This window comes from Phoenix dactylifera, chromosome 11 (genome assembly GCF_009389715.1).
Source record: "Phoenix dactylifera cultivar Barhee BC4 chromosome 11, palm_55x_up_171113_PBpolish2nd_filt_p, whole genome shotgun sequence".
Lineage (NCBI taxonomy): Eukaryota > Viridiplantae > Streptophyta > Magnoliopsida > Arecales > Arecaceae > Phoenix > Phoenix dactylifera.
The window spans coordinates 8,686,307-8,707,230 of record NC_052402.1 but is presented as its reverse complement, the minus strand read 5'-3'; the positions used below and the strand labels follow the sequence as shown (position 1 = coordinate 8,707,230).

At 34.8% G+C, this 20,924-nt stretch overlaps 1 protein-coding gene across 2 annotated transcripts in view; it reads left to right on the top strand.

The window, feature by feature from the left end:
- LOC103706759 (kinesin-like protein KIN-7D, chloroplastic) overlaps positions 1-19,011 on the top strand; it is a 35,132-nt gene extending 16,121 nt beyond the window's left edge. For both annotated transcript variants that reach the window (XM_039131489.1, XM_039131490.1), the window contains 13 exons: positions 58-162; positions 1,913-2,017; positions 2,172-2,279; positions 2,481-2,627; positions 6,919-7,101; positions 7,271-7,429; positions 13,082-13,267; positions 15,125-15,265; positions 15,349-15,474; positions 16,165-16,215; positions 16,435-16,482; positions 16,582-16,764; positions 18,322-19,011. In XM_039131489.1, coding sequence (XP_038987417.1) covers positions 58-162; positions 1,913-2,017; positions 2,172-2,279; positions 2,481-2,627; positions 6,919-7,101; positions 7,271-7,429; positions 13,082-13,267; positions 15,125-15,265; positions 15,349-15,474; positions 16,165-16,215; positions 16,435-16,482; positions 16,582-16,764; positions 18,322-18,828 — 2,049 coding nt within the window. In that variant the 3' untranslated portion in view covers positions 18,829-19,011. The remainder of the gene's footprint in view (positions 1-57; positions 163-1,912; positions 2,018-2,171; positions 2,280-2,480; positions 2,628-6,918; positions 7,102-7,270; positions 7,430-13,081; positions 13,268-15,124; positions 15,266-15,348; positions 15,475-16,164; positions 16,216-16,434; positions 16,483-16,581; positions 16,765-18,321) is intronic.
- Positions 19,012-20,924: the final 1,913 nt, after the last annotated feature.

The window sequence follows — 20,924 nt, the reverse complement described above, 5'->3', positions numbered from 1 at the left end:
GCTCTTATAGAATGGTACTCTGTTGATTTCTTATAAATTTCTTTTACTCATATGCAGAACCTCATCGATCTGGCAGGTTCAGAGAGCTCGAGGGCTGAAACTACTGGAGTACGTCGAAAAGAGGGATCCTATATCAATAAAAGCTTATTAACTCTTGGAACCGTAAGGCTTTAAGCAAAATTCTTCATATTTATTTAAATTATCAAATATGTTTCTCCACTAAACTACTTTAGTTTCTGTAATTTTTAATTATATATCATCATTTTTGTGCTTACATGTGCATGCCTTGTTTGTTTCTTTCAAATATTGATGATGCCATAAGTTTGATAGTAGTATAGAACCTTGAATGATGCATGCCCAGTAAGTATGCTCAGTGTAAGTAATTTCTGGTGACAGCTTCTCACTGCCCATCTTTGATGCAAACTATAATGGAAATTTTGAACGATCTAAGAAACATCTATTTATCTAGAGGGTCCATATTTATGCTTTGATCAATTTTGTGGATATGTATCGTTTCATGCTTTACTTCAGATTGTTAACTAACTAATTTTGTTAACTGACTATATATGTAATGACATCCATATGCCTTCAAAAGTTCAAATGCACAAACAAAAAACAAAAAAGAAAAAAAAGGGAAAAAAAGAGAAATGAGAAGAAAGGCTATAAACTGATTTCTTGCTATTGTAAAATTTTGCAGGGTCAAAATCTGTCCAAATCATTTATCGATGCATTTTATTTACAAAATTCATCCTTTCTAGCACCAGAATCTTTATTCCTTGGTCTTTCCGTATTGCTGGGCTTAGTTTATATAATTATCATACTTTGCTCTATATAGAAGTTCCACAATTTAGAACCAATCCAAGGGTTGTCATAGTGCCAATCATAGTTTGCCATGTCATATGCGTCATGCCATGAATTTTATGATGCAAATGCAAACTTGGACCATTGGGACGTTTAGGTACATTATGAAACTGGAATTCACTTCATGGCTTGTATCAGGCCTTCTTGATTTGTCTGAGACTTTGGGGTAGCATTACTCATTTATATTTAAGCTGGAAGACTCAAAGTGTTCTTTGGATATATGATCTTATTCAGATCCCACTTTAAGACCAATTGTCCCTTAATATGGGTTTGATTCCTGTTCTTTTAAAAAAATTAATTTAAGGATCATCTGTTGAGGGAGATAAATTTAATTTTTGTTTTTTCTTTCTTTTCTAAATGAAATGCTAATTTATGTCCTTTTTTTGCTAAAAACCATTTTGCAGAGTGTTGTTAGATTTTTTTTTTGACTATTACATGCATCAATGGCTAGGGTGAGCCAATGTGAGAAGAATAGATGGATGTTCCCCGCCTTGCTTTGATCCAAACTTATAAAACGAAAACTATAGCTACTTAAGTTCATGCAAATGTTCTTTCTTCTCAACATTGTTGAGTATGCACAATCCACGGAGCTCTAAAAGTTATCATATTTTAAGTTCAGATTTTTATAAAGAAATTAGTTTAAATTGAAAATTGTTATATTTTAATCTTATGTTTATTAATGAAAACAATGGAAAAATGTCATGCCCAGGGACTTTTATATAATTATAAGGACCAAATTTTATAAATAAAAGTATTTGACTTTAATAATCAACTCAACTGAACTCAACTCAGCCTCAATCCCAGACTAGTTGGGGTCGGCTTCATAAATCCTATTCCTCCATTGTACTCAGTTTAGGGCCATACTGTCTAATAAAGTATTTGACTTTCATAACTCATAAATGAAAAAATACAACATTTTAAACCATTTCCATTTCATGTTTTGGATTATTGACATCTTGTCAGTCACATTTACATTGTTTAAGTCCTTTATTTTGCTTTATTTATTTGATTTTACAAGTTTCCTCATTGAACTTCTTCAGTTTTTTTTCAGGTGATTGCAAAGTTAACTGATGGAAAAGCTACACATATTCCATACCGAGATTCTAAATTAACTCGACTCCTCCAATCCTCCTTGAGTGGTCAAGGGCGTGTTTCTGTAAGTTACACTTTGTTTACTTATGACATAAGCAATTAACACGAAAGAGAAATCAACGAGTGGTTTTTAATGCTAGAGTTGTCTTGTTTGTTAAAAAGAAAAATGTTATCGTCATAAAGTATTCAGTAGTTTTTACCTGTCTTCTGTTACACAGCTCATCTGCACAGTGACTCCATCCTCAAGCAATGCAGAAGAGACCCATAACACGTTGAAATTTGCCCATCGTGCCAAACACATTGAGATACAAGCATCACAAAATAAAGTATGTTTCTTTATCTTGTAGAATTAGTACATAATTTTACTTTAGTAACAATTGTAGATCAACCTTCTTAAGAGAGAGTTGCATTTCCTAGAAACCACTGTCCTATGTTTGTGCATTATATTCCATGTTTTGTCTCCTTCACTTGATTTCTTTTTCTCTTAATTGTAATTTTTTCTCACATACTTTGTCTATACTTTGCAGATTATTGATGAAAAGTCTTTGATCAAGAAATATCAAAATGAGATTCGTAGTTTAAAGGAAGAGCTAGAACAGCTAAAAAGGGGCATTGTGACTGTTGCTCCCTTAAAAGATATGGGAGAGGATGATATTGTTCTCTTAAAGCGAAAGGTGTGCCTTTTCTCCATATTCTGCAATTTACGGAAGATGATCTTTTTCTTTTATTTATTTACAGTTCACATTGATATAGTTAATCTGCTGAATGCTTGATAGTTTATATAAAATGCTAAATATTATTCAAATCAATTTTATAGCTCTACGCAAGAATGCTATTAAACTTGATGTTGGAGATCGATTATCAGAAAGTGAACATATAAGATGTTTAGTCATGAGAAACAGCAAAAACAAAAGAGAAAACTTTTGATGAAAAACCTTCCTAAGAGGCTAAGAACTTTGTAATAGCAATGACGCTACGATATAGTTTGAATGCGCAGTTAAAGGCGAGAATGATATTAGCAAATCGAACAAATCAAAGCATGTAGTGCATTAGGTAGATTGAGTTACATGCTCCTGCTCAAGGATAACACTACTATAGAAAGGTTGAGAAAATATTTTCAAAATTCATCGAACAACAACTATGCAAACGATTTTAGTTGGTCTCTCTCTCTTCCCTTTATTTTCTCTTTTCTTTAGAGCTTGTCAGATAGGAGAGGCATGGAAGAGGTAGGTAAAGGGATTAGGAAAGTCATTTTGATTTTCTAAATAACAAGATGCTAGATGGTTGTTGCCCTACTTTACCAGCCACGCTACTTGAAAGCTGGATTTACTCCAGATTTGACTTGCTTAGGCAGGTGTTTTAGCAGGCTGGCTAGGCCCCCACCCATGGTCGGGCCACCTAAACAAGCCACCTGCGCCTAGAGAAGGCACTGGGGGTGGCATACCTAGGCTGCCACAGAAGCAGTCATAAGAAAACTTAGTTGAATGATTATTAAAAAATAGGAACAATAGGCTAGGGAAAAAATAATTAATCATGACAATATAAATTGCAACTTTATTGAAGACCGAGAGTGGTGGAGAACTAGCTGAGATGGCTTGGGCATGTCAAATAAAGTGGTCCTAAAAGGAGAGGTGGTCAGATCTATACTGGAACTCTAGAAAAAGGAGTATGGTAAACAAGGATTTAGAAAAGCTGGGGCAACACCAAAACTAAGCATTTAGTTGGAGGCGGAAATGCAATCTTTATGATGTTGCTGAATAGTTGGGGAAAGGAAATGGTTATAATTGTAACGATTTAACTAGTCTGAGCTGCATACTTGTGTCCAATTTATAAAATGGTAAATTGACAATGAAAACATATGCAGTATGGTCAACTTCATGATAAGTGGTAACCTATATCAATTTGCATCCAAAAGGGTAATTTGCTTTTTCTGCCCTAAAGCACATCTAAATAACCATGATCTAAAATCCTACTAGAATTTTCAATAATGTAAAGCCAACCCTATAATCTTTTACCTCCTTACAAATGAATAACTCAAGAGTTCAACAATTGATGCATATTATGAACGTGTTTTATCATGTGCACCGACCTTCTATATGTTGATTCTGGTCATAATATTGGCATGCATTTTAGCAGCATTTATTGGAGCCCCTTTCACAATTTTTTTCTCCCAAGGTTATGTATAAGTCATTATCCTCATATAAATGGCGCTGTTATTGTAGGAATTTGCCCTAGTTCATTTATTTAGACGTTGGTTATTCCAGTCATATCATTTTATGAGTTCTTTTAGTCACTACATGTACTAAGATCCCATACAAGGGGATGCTAGTAAATGAATGGTTATCTTGTTTTTTCCTTCATAATAGACATAAGAACTGGTTCTCAAAATTGCTTCCAAAAGAACTAGGGCTCACCACAGTCTTGTTGCACAATTAAACTATGAGTTAGTTATTCCATTCCTGAGGTCTGGCTTCTACTTATCTTTATCAACATATTCTTGAAGAATGGATAAAATTAAATAAATCCCATGTCCATAACAATACCCATGATTTTTCACTAGTAATTATAGGTTTGCTAAATAACTCGTATGTATGGCTCATATGCTGGGCAGTAAAGAAATTGATTGAGATGGCATGAACATGTGCAGTGCTGAGGAGGCTCCAGGTTTGTGTTGAAGGTTATAAGAAAAGGAGGGGAAGATTTAAGGTAACATGGATGGAGGTTGTGAGGAAGGATACGAGAAAACTTGGAATAACATCAGAGGTGGTTCTAAATAGGAATGCTTGACGAATGAGGATCCATAAAGCTGACTTCAAATAGTTAAGAAGGGGCTACATGGTTATAATTAACTCATGCCCAATTTTCTTATATTTTCAGTTCTGAGATTTTAATGCAAAAACAAGCCTTCTGTAAATGCTTCCAACACTGAAAGAGCTTGTGGTGACATTGGATGTGGCCTTTTAAGGGAATAGATAAGAAGGAATGTTTGATAAAACCAATCCTTTATATTTGCAACAAAGCTTATATTTATGGCTGCGGTCATACCAACAGTTTCTACCAATAAATCCATGTCTCCATGGAAGTTCTTTCATTGTGTAACAATATCTGTTAATAGTCTTGGATTTTCATGCATGTATGATATCAACTTTGCCAAGTTTCTTTCACAAGCAACATTCTGACAACCTTTGACAGTTTATTTTAAACTTCTCCTGTGAAAGGCTAAATATATCGGAATTATATGAAACAAAGTCCAGATAATATCAGATGCAACTAAGATGTGTGGATATGAGTCCCTGCAAACATAAAGGAAAAAAAATCAAAGAATCAGGAGAATAATTAAAGACTCACCTATCCTTACAATAATAAATCATCTCACCAAGTTCTAGCAAGTCCTCAATAAAGCAACTCTAATAATAGAAAATAAAAGGAAAAGGAAATGTTGAAGCCATGCCTTGCAACATGATTCTTTTTGTTCTATATCTTTTGAGATATGCCTTGCTTATAGAGTTTTTACTAAAGACATTTCTTGGGAAAACTTGCGGAATAACTTTTATTAGATATAGTGTTCTAGGTGAGCCTTCAGACAGCTAGTTACATGTTTACATGGATGTAGAAAAGGTATGCCTTTAGAAAGATGATACTCATCTTACATCAAGTCAATCATAATGCTGAAGTGAAACGAAAACCATACCTAGACTTAGATCTTATAAATATTCTCAAACTAATGAAATAATCTGAAAGAAACTTAGATCCATGAATTTGTTGCATCAATAATGGGCTAATATTTGGCAAAAAACTTATCCTCCTCAGATGATCATGCACCTTTTGTTCATCTGGCATGACACAAAATTATTTTTTGACGATTAGTGATTTCTTGTGATTGTCTTGGTCCTCTATTTTCAGCCCTTGCGCACCATGAGTGCACATTTCTTTTTCTCAGCCATCCTCTGCCATCAGTTAAAGCATGGCTTTTAAGTTTAGTTTCATGGATACGGGAAAATTTGTATTTCACCTTCATTTTGTTGAGTGGCTACAATAATAAATTCTCACTCATTCAACAGGTTCTTCATATTTAGTTGTTAATAATAATGCAGTTTTTCGAACCCATAACCCATCCTAGATTCTTCCACATTTCTTCCTGCTTATGTTGGTCTTCGTTTTTGTTTAATGGCGCATCTCCATTTCAAATCTTTTTCTTCTCTGGTCGTGTCAGAAATGTTGCCATTTCTGACCGCTTCTAGAATTGATCTAGATCTGCTCCCCTCTAGAGTCCTTTCAGCATTTTTTATTAGCATATTTATCATCTTTCCTCTACTTCACTGTCTTTTGTACTTAAATCTCAGTTAAGAGTGAGTGAAATTATGACAACTAATTCCGATTTCGATTTCGGGAATTTTTTTCTGAGCTACCTTAGACATAGGAGGATAATGTGCCACCATTATTTTTATCATTAAAACTTAAAAAAGAATTTGTATAGTCTTTGACAAGAACATTCATTAAACTGTGAATATATGATGTTTCCTTGTTATGCTTCTGAAAGTTGGAAGTCTAGCATCCCATGATATTACTGAAGGGCTGACAACTGGAAAAATGTCCAGTAAAGTTATGGATAGGCAAGCTAGATGGATAATTTGCATATAGAGAAAGAACTCTATGCCATATAATAATGAGATCATCTGATGAGCAAAGAACTTATTGGTTTTATCCACCTCGAACACTTGTGTGGACTGATTATCTGCACCAAATTACTGAAAAGGCAATTAAGGCATCACTTTCTGGGAAAATGTCACTTCACATACTCAGTGCTTTATAGTTTTCTTAAAAATTAAAAATATTAGTATTGATACTTGGTAAATGTTTATCTCTCTTCTTTACCTGTTAGACATATCAGTCTTTTAACATAAATTTGTTTTACCTTCTTTTTTAATGTTCAATTTTAATTAAAATATGATCATGTATATAAAGCTAGAGGATGGTCATGTAAAGCTACAATCGAGGCTGGAACAAGAAGAAGAAGCTAAAGCTGCTTTGCTGGGAAGGATACAACGATTAACAAAACTAATTTTGGTATCTACAAAAACCACCCAATCTCCAAGGTTTCCTCAACGTCCTGGTCCAAGGCGAAGACACTCGTTTGGAGAAGAGGAGGTATGGTGATTAGTATTAATCCACTTAAGCTCTTGAATAATTAATTTTAATTATCAGGTTCTTATGAATGTTGTCATGGACTCATAGATATATTGTCTCCATTCCCATGCAGTTAGGGCGTTATTTTTCCCAAATCACTCTGATTGTTGGTATTTATGTGAATGTGCAGCTTGCTTATCTCCCATATAGGAGGAGAGAAATGATCTTGGATACTGAGAACAGTGATTTTTTTGTTCCACTAGAAGGATATGGTGAAATTATTGATGATTCTTCCAAGGAGGAGAAGAAAAACCGAAAGCATGGGCTCCTAAATTGGTTCAAGCTACGGGTACGCATAAATGTCTATTGGAAAGGTCCTTGGTATCAGGGAAATCCATGCATTTAATACTTTATCGCAGACCAAATTTGCTGGCTTATTAAGAGTTCTGTCTATAGATTTTCTCTGTTTCTTTTCTAATCCAAAGTAGAACTTACTAATGGATGTCATCTCGTCAGGATGTTTCTTCACCATTATATTTGATTGGGACCTCATTTAGTAATGGTTGACAAGAATACTGTACAAGGTACGCGATACCGACTGTACCGACGTACCGGTGGGCATCGGTACCGGTACGGTGCCGAACCAAACCGAGCCGAACCGGTACTGTACCGAAGGGGCTAAAAATCAAAAAAAATTTGGAGCCGGTACGGACTGGTCGGTTCGGGTCGGTACCGGTTCGGTACGGGCCGGTACCGAGTCGGTATGGATCGGTATGGGCCGGTACGCGTCGGTACCTGTCGGTACGGGCCGGTACGGTTCGGTACTGAAATATGTAGCTGTACCGTACCGATAGGGTCCGGTACCGGCCCGTACCGACCGGTACGGCAGACCATGATCTATACTCTGTTTATGTTGAGGTATATCTTCAAAGATTTCAGTCATAGCACTGGTTTAAATTTGACCTCATGGTTATATCATCACTTATCATTACATAATCTGCAACTACGATACATAGAGGTCTTCACTAGGTATGAAGTAATAAGGGCTCAAGGTTGACACCTTATGTAACCCAGCTACTGTTTTTTGTTGTTACATCCTGCTAACCCAACGTAATTGTTATAACCAGTATATAGAGCCCTATTAGTTTTTCTTTCAGAAACCCTGCTTGTTAGTGCAATTAGTGTCTGTTGTAGTGCTTCACTTGGAGCCAATACTTGCCCTTTTTCATGATGACCATTGAAGTTGTTGCTCATTGGAAGTGCACATCATCCCCAACAGGTAGCACTAGGCAATATATGTGCATCAAGGTAATGCTAGTCATATAAAAAATAGTGCTGCATATTGTAAAATACAAAGATAAAAAATTAGGCAATTTACAGCATATATGCAGTATGATTGTGTGTATGCGTTAATAAGCAAAACTGATGTTCATAAATCCTCATGTTCTTTTCTTTTATCAAGCTTCACATTCTAAATATGACTGCTAGAGTACAACTATAAGCATAAAGAATTAGGCCCTATTTGGGGGAGCTTTTGGAGAGCCAGAAAGCACTTTCTGGCCCTCCAAAAGTACTTTTAGATGAAAAACTGTGTTTGGTAAATTTTTCAAAAAGCTGTTTCAGCTTTTGCGGGAAGCTGAAAACAGCTTTTGGGAGGAAGCTCCAATTTGGAGCTTTTGGAAGAAAGCTGTTTCAGCTTTTTCGGAAAGTTGAATTTTTGACAAAAATGCCCATATTAAAATAACATAATTACATAGTTTATCCCTGTATAAACCTAAAAATCTGCTGGAGCGAAGAGCCCAAGTCGTCAGACTCCCTTCCGTAAGAAAAGGTATTTTTCTTTTCAATTTTTGTATGCATCTCTTGAACCACATTTTAGAAGAAAAAAATTTTAATCCTTTTCCATACCTTCCAAAATCAATCTATTGTTTTTTTTTTTTTATCATCAACCTCGCGGCCCACGCTAAGGTCCTCCTCGAGCGTGGACCACGAAGAAGAGCCCCTGGACCGCAGGAAATTATTTTATGAAAAAATATGGAAAATTATTATGGAAAATTATTTTATACTAATAATTATAATATTTTATACCTTTATTTTTGCATTATATTATAAATATAATATCATATTATATTATATCATAATACATTAATATGTTATGTAAATAATTTAATATTATGTTATATTATGGAAAATTAATTTATACTAATAATTATAATATTTTATACCTTTATTTTTGTATTATACTATAAATATAATATCATATTATATTATATCATAATATAATAATATGTTATATTAAATAATTTAATATTATATTATATTATGAAAAATTAATTTATACTAATAATTATAATATTTTATACCTTTATTATTGTATTAACATAATATTATTTTATATTACAATAATATTATACTATATCGTATATTTATGTATTAATTTATGTTATGTTTTATTATGTTTTGTTGTATAATACTATGCAATGTCCTTTATGGTAATTTTGTCATATAAAAGTACTTTATCAGTTTGTTTACCAAACACAAAACAAAGTATCACAGTACTTTACGAATGTAGTTACCAAACAGCAAACAACTTTTTATAACAGCTCTACTTCAGACAGCTCTACTTCCAATAGCTCTATTGCAACAGCTCCCCCAAACAGGGCCTTAGTCATGTCTAAGGAACATTAAAGACTGATTAGAGCTGCAGAGTGTCGTCTATGCATTGTATGAACCAAAAGCAGCCACATCTTCATGTTTGAACAATTTTAGATTCTTTTCATATCTTAGCAATTACAATTAACATAGATCACTCCATGTAACATTCAGAATCGATGTTGTTTTTATCATTTAGGTACATACTTTCTGCTCATACAATTTTTTGCATATACAGCACGTAAGCTCGTAATTTTTTTCTCCCAGTTTGCAAATATTTCTTTTAACTGATGGAAGGCAATTAGCAATTGGTTGCTTGAATTCTTCCAATGGAAACTAGATTATACAATCACTTCAGTAATAATTTGGTGCTGACAGTCCAGGAATGTGGAAACTTGTGGTATAGAGGGTCAGAAAAGCGATTCTTTGATATGTCAGCTTAAATGTGTTAAATTGCATAAAATCAATCAGTACTTCCTACTTACAAAAAAAGAGCTAAAAGCGTGTAGCAAGAGACCTTTAAAGCACAGAGTTTAGTTATATATTAATGATCTTTTGGTCCCATCTATGTATGCTTTCAACTCAACTGAAAGTAAATATTTGCATGGATTCACTCTGAAATATATCACTACTAATACAACAGCGTATATGAGATGCATAACATATTACTGGTTCGGTACATTATAGTCGATATGGTCATTAAAGTATGCTATGGTCATTGCGGTATGGTACGCACCCTATACCGAGATAGCTCCCAACACTTTTTTTCTTCCAAAACCGGGCAGTATGGGTTGGTACTGACTACTGAGCATATTGGCTGGTTCCTCTCAGTTTGGACCAACTTCAGTATCGAACCAGCAAACTAATCCAGTTCCCATGGGTTTGGTATGGTACTCCCTAAAGTAGATGTTCGGGTCGGTTTTCCAGTCCTTGTGATGTATAGTATCAGACCATCCTTTCCTTTTAACTTGAGGACTTATTCAAATTTGAGCGCAGCTCATAAATTAGGTGAGGTACATATATCCTTATGTTTTTACACCATTCACACTATACATTCCTCAAAATTCCATTAAATACATATGGATCCTTCAATGTTTATGCAATAATTTATGCATATGGACTTTAGCTTTTGCTAATTTGTACTGTTTGGGCCTACATCACCAGTTAATGGACTTATTTTAACTGGTCAAACATATTTGGTTGCATTTTTTGGTCCTTTAGGGATACTTAGGCGTTGGTGTAGATTTGCAAAGCGAGTGTTAGAAAATCCTGCACCCCATTGCTTCCCTTCTTTTCCTTCCTAACATCAATATAAAGACCTCGTTAATTTCTCGTTTTTAATCCTTATAAGAGACGGGCATGAATCATGATAACTGATTTCTACAGGATTTCTTGTATATTTGTGAGTCTTCTACCTTAAAGCTTCTTTACCAGTATTGGATGATATGTAGTGAAAGACCTTTTATCATCAACAATTCCCATTGACATCAACATGATGCTGGATGCACACTAGGTTTTAAATAACAGTATTATAACCATTATGATTAGGTTTTAAATAACAGTACTATAACCATTATGATGTTGATTTTATGCAATAACAGGAGAAAAAGATAATGGTCATGATATTGCATTTTTTAGTGTTATAATGGTCGGTTATAACATAAATAAATCTGTTTTCACTTGTCTTTCTCCATGCAAATCTATGTAAAGTCTATTTTTCAAATTTCATTTTTTTACACCAAATTTCCCTTTAAAATTGATTGTACGGTCTAAAAAATATTTTTATCTAATGAAATGTGAATGGATTCCTGTTTTTGCCTGTTTCTTTCTATTATAACACCATTATAACAGTGATTATTAAAATAAAATTTTGAAATGCTACTTTTTGAGGCAAATAACGGCCATTATAACCGTTATAATTGTCAACCACAGTTTTCATCGGGGTTGATCCGCATAATGTGTTATTTAAAACCATGGATGCACATTGATAATTTTTGGTGAAGTTGTGAAGGTGAAACTCTTTTCATCTTAATCCTGACTTTTAGAGGCTAATGAAATACCAACAAAAGTGTAATTTGTTGGCAAAAAAGATATATTATATGAATGAATATTGTCAAGTTGCTAGTTCTTGGCCAAGCTGCTGGGAATAAAAGTAAAGCTTTTTCCCCGGTTAGGTCTCTATGCTTGGTTTTTTATGTAACGTGAAAAAGATTTATAGATGGCTAACAGATGAAGCTAGCAGTGATTTCTGACAATACCATGTTGAGGAGCGGTGATGGTAAAAGTTTATATCACACATCTTTGATGAGGAGACATTGTTTCCCTCATGACCAATGCCTCATGAATTAGGGGCAAGTGATGTAGATCTAGGAAAAAAGGAAAGACATGCTTGTGTCATGTGAGCCTTCAAGGAAACTAGACATTTGATAGACACGGCAACATTCAAAAAGCAGTGAGGGCACGATCAGATGTATGGGCCTAAAAGAAAGAAATTTACTCTTAATAAGTGACAGAAGGATTGTCAAAACTCTTGAAAGGAATTAATACTCCATTTCACACTCAACTGTAGAAGCAAAATGTAATTTATAATCAAGTATTGAGCAACAACTCATCATCAAAATAGCCTGCAAGCCTTATTATTTTGTAATTTTAAGCAGCTAATACTGAGATTACCCTCTGTTTACATGATCCCACCGCGACAAGAAAAGGGAACCGGGTCACAGCATTCATCCTTATCCACAAAACGGCTGCAGATATTCACTTAGAAATTTGTTATTATTCAATACTGAAGATGGTATTTGAAGTTCACAATGTTAATTATCTTTGAGAAATCCCAAGATACTCGCAGAGAGAACTGTTCAAATTAGATATGATATTAGATATGATTCTTTGAATAAGGAAGTTATGGATGGTTAAATTTTTTTCTCGGTAATTTCAATTTGTCTCTAACAGGAGCACTACGGCCTCTTAATATGGAATCATAATAAAGGATGATTCTTGCATTCTACTGTTTCTGTAATATGGACAAAAGAAAAAAAAAAATACTCCTTCAGAGTAAAAGGGCCCTCTCATATAAGGACCAACAGAGCATTTGGCTCATCATTACAATTAATGGTTTGATTTTCTCTACAGTTGATTTATGTTCTTGAGCTCTTCCATCTTGTTTACTTGATGTCCATGTGAGCATGTGACCTGAAAAAATGCTTCATGTTTCAAAGTTTGTGTTAGAATGTCTAGTGTAGGTTAATATTCTAGTAGTTCTGGAATGCTTCTCTTTTTCTTTTTCTTTTATTTTGTAACATGCCTTTTTCTCTTTTGGTTCATGTATAATTTAGAACTCTCTCTCCAGAAACGTGACAGTGGTGGGACATTGACAAGTTCTGATGGCGAAAAATCAAGTGGGACAAAGTCATTCACTAGACCTTCAACTCCTCAAGCAGAGAGTGTAAACTTTCCTGTGGAACCAAGAAATTCAAATTCTTTAATCACAGAGAGTATTCCTGCTGATAATCTTTCTCTGCAGGAGACACCTCTGGTATGCAGTTGAAGTTATATAATATATATGTGCATATGGCTTCTTGTTTAACAACTAAGTTCGCTTATTGGGCTATGCCATATATTTACATGTGCAAGAAGCTAAATTAAAGTGTGCAGCCTAAGAAATTTAGATTATCGGAAGGCATAACATCACTATGGACTGATTTTACTGTCATGCCAAGTTTACCCATTCTTATAGAATGCATTTATTGATGCTATAAATTCTTATTCTTTTTTCCTTTGTGAAAATTTTTCAACAATTGCACTCGGAATTTGAACACCATTAGCACAATTTTTTTTCCATAGATATGCTTGCTTGACAGAGAAATATTACCTAAACATCATGTTTTATGTGTTTGTTCTAAATTTTTTTGCCTCATCTATTTTGAATTGATATCCCCCCTGCATACCATGGTTCCATGTAATGCTTCCACATCAAGTTTTACTTATAAGCTTTGTCCGAAATAGATTATTTGGCTTATACATCTCCAAGAAATTCGAAATTTTAAATCAAATAATAAGAATGATTTTAAGCACATTAAACATATTTTATTCCGCAAGAGTACAAGGTGACAAAGGAGAAATCCAAGGACAGTAATGAAAATGGTAAAACTATGTTCCTTCCGTCATAGGATATGATGAAATGCAAGGGAGGTATTTAATAGATTGTTAGCTTGGTGCATCCGTGTTTAGGATTTCTTATGAACAACATACCCCCACTTCACGCAGCATGTGGAGAATGTCACCCTTTCTGAGATAACTAAGTGTGCTGCACTTGCTAGGTCAAGCAATCGTTGCTTGGAGAAAAGAATCGCCATATTTTACAGTTCACTCAACTTATTGTAGAATTTGAGAAATGTCTATTCGGCTGTCGTCCAATAGACGTTGAGGTTTATAATTTTGCTTTTTGACAGCAATTCAGCCATACTAAAATTACGTTTTTCATATTTGAAACATTTTGGATAGTTTCATGAAAAAGCAGTTCAGAACATGAAGCATACATTAAATGGAATTATAAAAAATATTTAAAGAAAATAAAAAATGATCTGTTGTTGAAAAAATACAAAAGTGAAGATATGACATTTGAAAATTGAAACACTAATTATGAAGAGTATATGATGTTTTTAGTGTGAGCTTGCCAAATAAGAAGGCTGAGTAGTGAAATTAATCAAGATCATCAATTTTTAGCCTTTGTTTTTCTTTCTTTTTTAAGAAAGGGGAAATGGAAACACAAACTTGTGAAATTTTTTGAGCAAGCTATTCTCAAATTATAATGCAATTTCACAAATGTTTAGCTAAAAATATTTGGTGTTTAGGTGTAAAAGGTCTATCTTCTCCCTTGATCTAGCAGCCAAAAGGAAAAAAAACCTGGAAGGGGATAAATTTATACTCTTAAGACAAAAGATCGATAATCATTGAATAATGTCTAGCATGCAATATTTAAGAATCTTATATGTTTGACGTGGATGCTTGAGGCAGACGGCATAAAAACCAAAAAGAAATTGAAAAAAAAAACACTCTTTAATTCTCTTTTGGGGCTGATACATGCCTATCTGATTTGATTTGTTTTAGAACCATGGAACAACTTCTGTCCATATAGATCAAGCTTTAATGGTGTTAGTATTTCTTTCTAGTTTCGCATGATGATAATTTTCATTCTTCTTGAGAAGTTAATTGGAAGGCTAGCTTAAGGAATGAAGTTAACAGAATGTCATACCTTGTTTTTTTTGTTTGGAGCATATATACTGTTAAATATTAAGTGCTATATGTGTGGCTCCTGTTTCAGGAATGTAATCTGGATTTTTTTTTTTTTTTTTTTTAACTTGATTAACTTCTGCTTGTTATCTTATGATAGACCAGCATTAAAACTATAGACCATGTTGATTTGCTGAGAGAGCAACTAAAAATTCTGTCTGGAGAAGTAGCACTTCATTCAAGTGTTTTAAAACGATTGTCAGACGATGCAACCAATAATCCAAAGAACGAGCAGATTCAAGTAATGTATCATTTCCTATATTCCTTTCTCGGTCAATATGCGTAAAGCATGTAGGTCTTGCTGATATATTTTGAACTTCGCAGATGGAGATAAGGAAGATTAGTGATGAAATCAAAGCCAAAAACCAGCAGATAGCTTCTTTAGAAAAGCAGATGGCTGATTCAATTTCTGCTAATCAAAACAAAATGGACAAACTGGTTCTCTCACCGGTGATTTTTTTTTTTTGAACATGTCATATATTACTCATTTTGATTTAGTATGAATAAATAATTAGGGCCTGTTCGGTACTGTTTTTTTTCCTATTTCCTTTTTTTAAAAAAAATAGAAATACAGAATTCAATGCAGAAAACATGTTTTGTTACCTGTTTTTGTTTCTGTTTCTATTTTTTTTTAAACAACTTCTATTATTTCTGGAAAAGTGAAAGTGAAAAAATTTCACTACTAGTTTTTTTAAAAGTGGGTTTTAACCCTTCTCCGAACCCTCTTCTTCCGTCCAATCTTTCCCTCAGCTCCATCGCTCCTATCCAACCACTGGCTCCTCAGACCTCACCGGCCATCTCTCTGCTCGATGCTCGATCTATCCCTCGTCCCCGGCCATATCACCGGTCCCATCCTCACTTTTTTTTTTCCTTTGCTGCTCCCTCGACTGCCTCTCCGTTCGACGTCAAGCTCTCCCTTGTTCTCAACCACATTGCTGGCCCCAATCTCCCTCCCTCTGCGTCATCACCGGCCATGTCGCTGGCCCTCATAGAAAAAAGGAAAAAAATTGCAAACCAAACATGTTTTCTGTTGTCAGAAATTTGAAAAAAAATAGAAATAGAATTCCTATTTTCAGATTTTCTTTAAAAGGAAAAGTGACAACAATGCTGACACAGCCATATTTTTTTTTTTGGTTGCAGTCTTATGCTGAACTGGTAGAACAACTCAATGAGAAGTCTTTTGAACTTGAGGTACTAAGTTATCTTTAACTTGTACTCTTTCATATTAATCTTTGCATGGATGCATCTCCGAATACTTTGTGGCAAGTGGAATAGTTGAATGTTATCTTTGCTCTGAACGAAATATTTGGCCGGAAAATTTGGAATATGCATATAATCTAATCAACTTGGATATATTTTGGCTTTTATTGAAAACTGAGTTTGGAGACGGTGTTGGGTGATCTATTCCAGGTGAAAACTGCAGATAACAGAGTGATACAGGATCAGCTGCAACAAAAGGTGAAATTTAGTAATGGGTTATATTTATGTTCTCTTGGTTGTATGACCACTGGCTACAAATTGCCCAGCTGTAATTCTTGAATCCATTCTCCTTGTCAGATATGTGAATGTGAAGAATTGTGTGAAGCAATTGCTTCACTGAAAAAACAGATTGCCTCTTCAACAAATTCTAAATCACAACATTGCTCTGGGGGAACTAATTTTGAGATGGAGTTCCCTGCAAGCAAAGAAAACACACCATCAAGAGACGTTACTACAGAGTTGCTGCAGCAGGCGCATATGGTCAGTTCTACTGATTGTTTGCTAGTTTTAGATATTATCTGCCCATATGATACCTCTATACCTAAAGCACATTGAGTTGACACATGATATCGATGTGCCATTGTAGCAATTGTTAAAAGAATAGGATATGATACAGCTGGGGTATGACAATGAATAACTACTTTTTTTACGTATATGTGGAAAAAACACCCATAAAGAATAATGAATCATCCCAATAATTTGACCCATTCTTCCACGATAACATCCGCATCCTAAGCTCCAAAAGTAACTATCCATCATGCCCATGGTTGAAAGGCCAGCATTTATCCCCCATTCCCCTCAAAAAGAAAAAGAGAAAAAAATAGAAAGAGAAGCAGCCCTATCCCTCATGCTTGGAGGTATATGAGAAGTATTTTCTAGCGTATCAAGGAAGAATCCATTCAGAAATAAAAAAAGAAAATGGAACTTAAAATAGCTACCTGGCATATATCCTATCCGTATGCAATGTGTATCAGTATCTGATATGCACATTGCATAGGGACACGGCATGGAATTTGAAGTATGTATGCTTCCTAGCGCTAAAATGCTTTATTCCATGCAAGAAGTTCAAAAGAAGTGTCATTTGTTTGTTTACCATACTAAAATTTTTGCATTCGCACAAGTAAAATTTACCTGTAATAATGACATAATGTTTGCATCATTCTTTTGTAACTCTTATAATCATCCACTTAGAAGAGGTGACGCCCTATTCATAATTTATCTGAGTTCATATTCCTTCTCACTTCCTACATCAGGGCCATAAGCAGCAACTCTTTTTGTTCTGCATTCCACAATTGTAGCATGCGATTTATGTAAGCTTGCCTCTTTAGATCATAATTTTTACCTCTGATATGAATGCTATTCCGGCATCAAGTCTTGACGTTTGTCCTCTCTGCTAAGCTTTCTCTTTTTTGGGGGCTGGAAAGTGCTTGATCTATTTCAAAGTTGGAAACCTTGCAGGGTTGCTTCCCAGTTCCATGAGTCAAGCTGTGTGACCTATAAGATAGATCTCACAACCCACCAATTGAACTACTAATTTTACTGGCAAATGCCTCGTCTGTCTTGCTTACTATGACTTGAAAACAAATTTAGAATATCGACATTAAGTTGAGAACTAGCAGTAAAATTGTCAAACTTTAATGAGTGGTTGCGGAGTTTATAAAGCTAAATCCTCACAGATGTGGTTAAAGCCTACCATTCGAGATCATTTGTCAGCAATTTTTGGAAGAGGAAAAAACAACTTAACATAGTCCTATAAATATGTGAAACTCCATGCACTGCAAATTGGGGATAACGTATGTAGCTCTAGAGCATCGGACATTCTTGTGAATCCACAAATGAAAGTGCTCAATAAATGGACAATTTGTTTAGAATATCATGGATAAATTATTGACAAAAGCAGCCAAATTTCTGGATGCATGTGGTTGTAATATTCACTGTAATTATTTAGATAATGTTCTCTGTTTGTGAGGTATCTTTCTTACTTTATAATAAATCCTGCCAATACCTTCCACTCAATTTCTTTATTGACCCCCTTAGGCATCCGAGATTGAAGAACTTAAGCAGAAAGTAGCTGAAGTTACTGAAGCTAAAACCCAACTAGAAACACGTAACCAGAAGCTGGCAGAGGAGAGTGCATATGCCAAAGGGTTGGCCTCAGCTGCAGGTGTGGAGTTGAAGGCACTATCGGAAGAAGTCACCAAACTCATGAACCAGAATGAGAGGCTGGGTGCTGAATTAGCATCAGTGAGAAGTTCTGCTCAGCGGAGAGTGAGCAATGGACCAAAGAACGCCAAAAGAGACAATCACCTCAAGCGGCATGAACCAACGCCCAGGAGAGAAGTGAATGCTAGCTATGAAAGAGAACAAACACTTGAAGCTGTGCTTCTGGAAAAGGAGCAAAGAGAAGCGGAGCTTCAGAAGAAAGTAGAAGAATCTAAACAGAGGGAAGCCTTCCTAGAAAATGAACTGGCCAACATGTGGGTTCTTGTGGCAAAGCTGAAGAAATCTCAAGCAAATGAACCCGATGATTTAGATGCCAACTGAAATTGTGTTGGAAAGGGAAGATAAGAGTGGAAGGTGAGAGTTATTGTTTTGGTTGGTCCATAGGCTTTGGGTTTTTGTATGTAAGAGATATATTGTATATTGAGCTTGTTTTGTATTGTGAATTGACGTCGTTCTTATTGTTTCTATTTTTAATGTCAGTTTTCATTCAAATTTATTGTTTGAGTTGTGTTGACTTTAAACTGGTGCGAATTGCCCTCCATATTTGGCAGAAATGTTGCAACTTATGCAATGTCAGCCCGCCAGAAATTTTTATCATTGCTTCAAATAGTCACTGATCTGAATAACTTGCTGAGGCATCAATTCTTGTAAGTTGTAACGTTACAGAGGATACGGAACCGATCCGTAGATTTCCACTTGATGAACAAGTTAAGATGCAGTTATGCTAGCTGCGTTACATGTTAATGTGGTATGTGGGTTGGAGTACTCTCTTTTCTTGTAGAAGCTAATAAAGCAAATAACTAGAAGATCTCACTGGATGATTGTTTCCAGGAATCTTTGATGGCCTCCATATGTGGTCTAAAATTACCTTCATGACAATTTTAAATCACCTCTAATTAAATTTGTATCGATGTCTTGACCATAAGGGATGATCCAGGAAGTTTCTTTGACCAGCGTTCGTTAATTCGATTCAGATGACATTGTATTAAACTCTCATTCTTCCTAATGAGTTGATTCTTACAAAAATGTAGAATGCTTTTATGGTGGGTTGTAGTGTTGTGTGGATGATATTGATGATGTCAGTCTCTTGTTCCTGGCTTCTTCGGTTGATCTAACGCAATTCTTTTCTTTCATTTAATCAGTGAAATGAAGGTTTTGGTCTGCAGGCTCATTGGTAGCACAAGGAAAAAAGAAAACAGGTAGATTGTTCATTAATTGTCAATAAGCATCTGTATGGAATTAATTATTTATTCTTGAGAGCAAATAAACGTTCAGTAATACTTTTTGTAAAATAAGCTCTGCACCTAACCAATCACCTACATGATCGCTACAGAATTATTCCCATGATAATATATGAATTCTGTTCCCCTTTTATTTCAAATTTGGTTCGTCATTAAATTAAACCAAGAAACCAAATTAATAAGAAACCTTGGAAAAACATTCTCAAGTTAAACCACAAAATGAACAAACATTCTGGCAGAAATCCTATTCAAGATGAGGTGCTGCTGATTAGGCGAAGAGCAAACTTTAAAATAAACTCTGATAAAAGAAGTTACGAAAACCTTTCAGAGGTCAATTATAATTCTTGTTTTGGCATCTATTGACCAGTGATTAAGTTGGATTCTGGAATTGGAAATGGGTAGCATCCACATTAGATGGGCCTGATGAAGAGATATTTATATGTTTTGGTAGAAGAGACATTTCTATGAGAAGATGCGGCAGTTCTGTCAGGACATTTTCCTCTCATTTTCCATTTTAATATTTGAGTATCATTTGACATCTGGATCTTGTCTCAGAGGGTTATGCTGACTCCATATCATCATGCGAGTGTAATCAAATCATTACAAGATGCTTGATTTGGACATTGTTTGGAGGCTGCATGAAGTATGGTTTTCAGAGGTCTCGCAAACCAACTTCTGTTCTTACCTGAATCCATATACAGATCGGAATGCCATCATCATGTTGTTCATAGGCCATTCTGTGTTGGAATCCGGCGTCTTTGACAATGAGCATTCTTTTATAAATATTCTTCAATAAATTCGTTCTGACAAATTAGAAGATCAAATTCATACAAGAGAAAAGCTAGCATCAGGAGACCAATTATTTAACAAATAAAGATAGAGATAAAATACCATATATTTGATTGGAGGTTGACAATTGGCGTTCCCTAAAGTTAGGCATGGCCCGCTATTCGTAAGGTGTACACCACCTTTCTAGTAGAAAAAGAAAACCACCTCTCTTTTTTTATTTGTATAAAATTCCCACCCACTAAAATCTCATCCTAGGAAAACTTCTCTATTGCTACCTTTTCTCAAAACTAACCAAATCCAATCCATTCAAATCCTTTCTATTCATTTTTTTTCTAGAATTCTTACTCATAAACTTTGCTTAAGAAAATGAGCATACGGTCCTTAGCG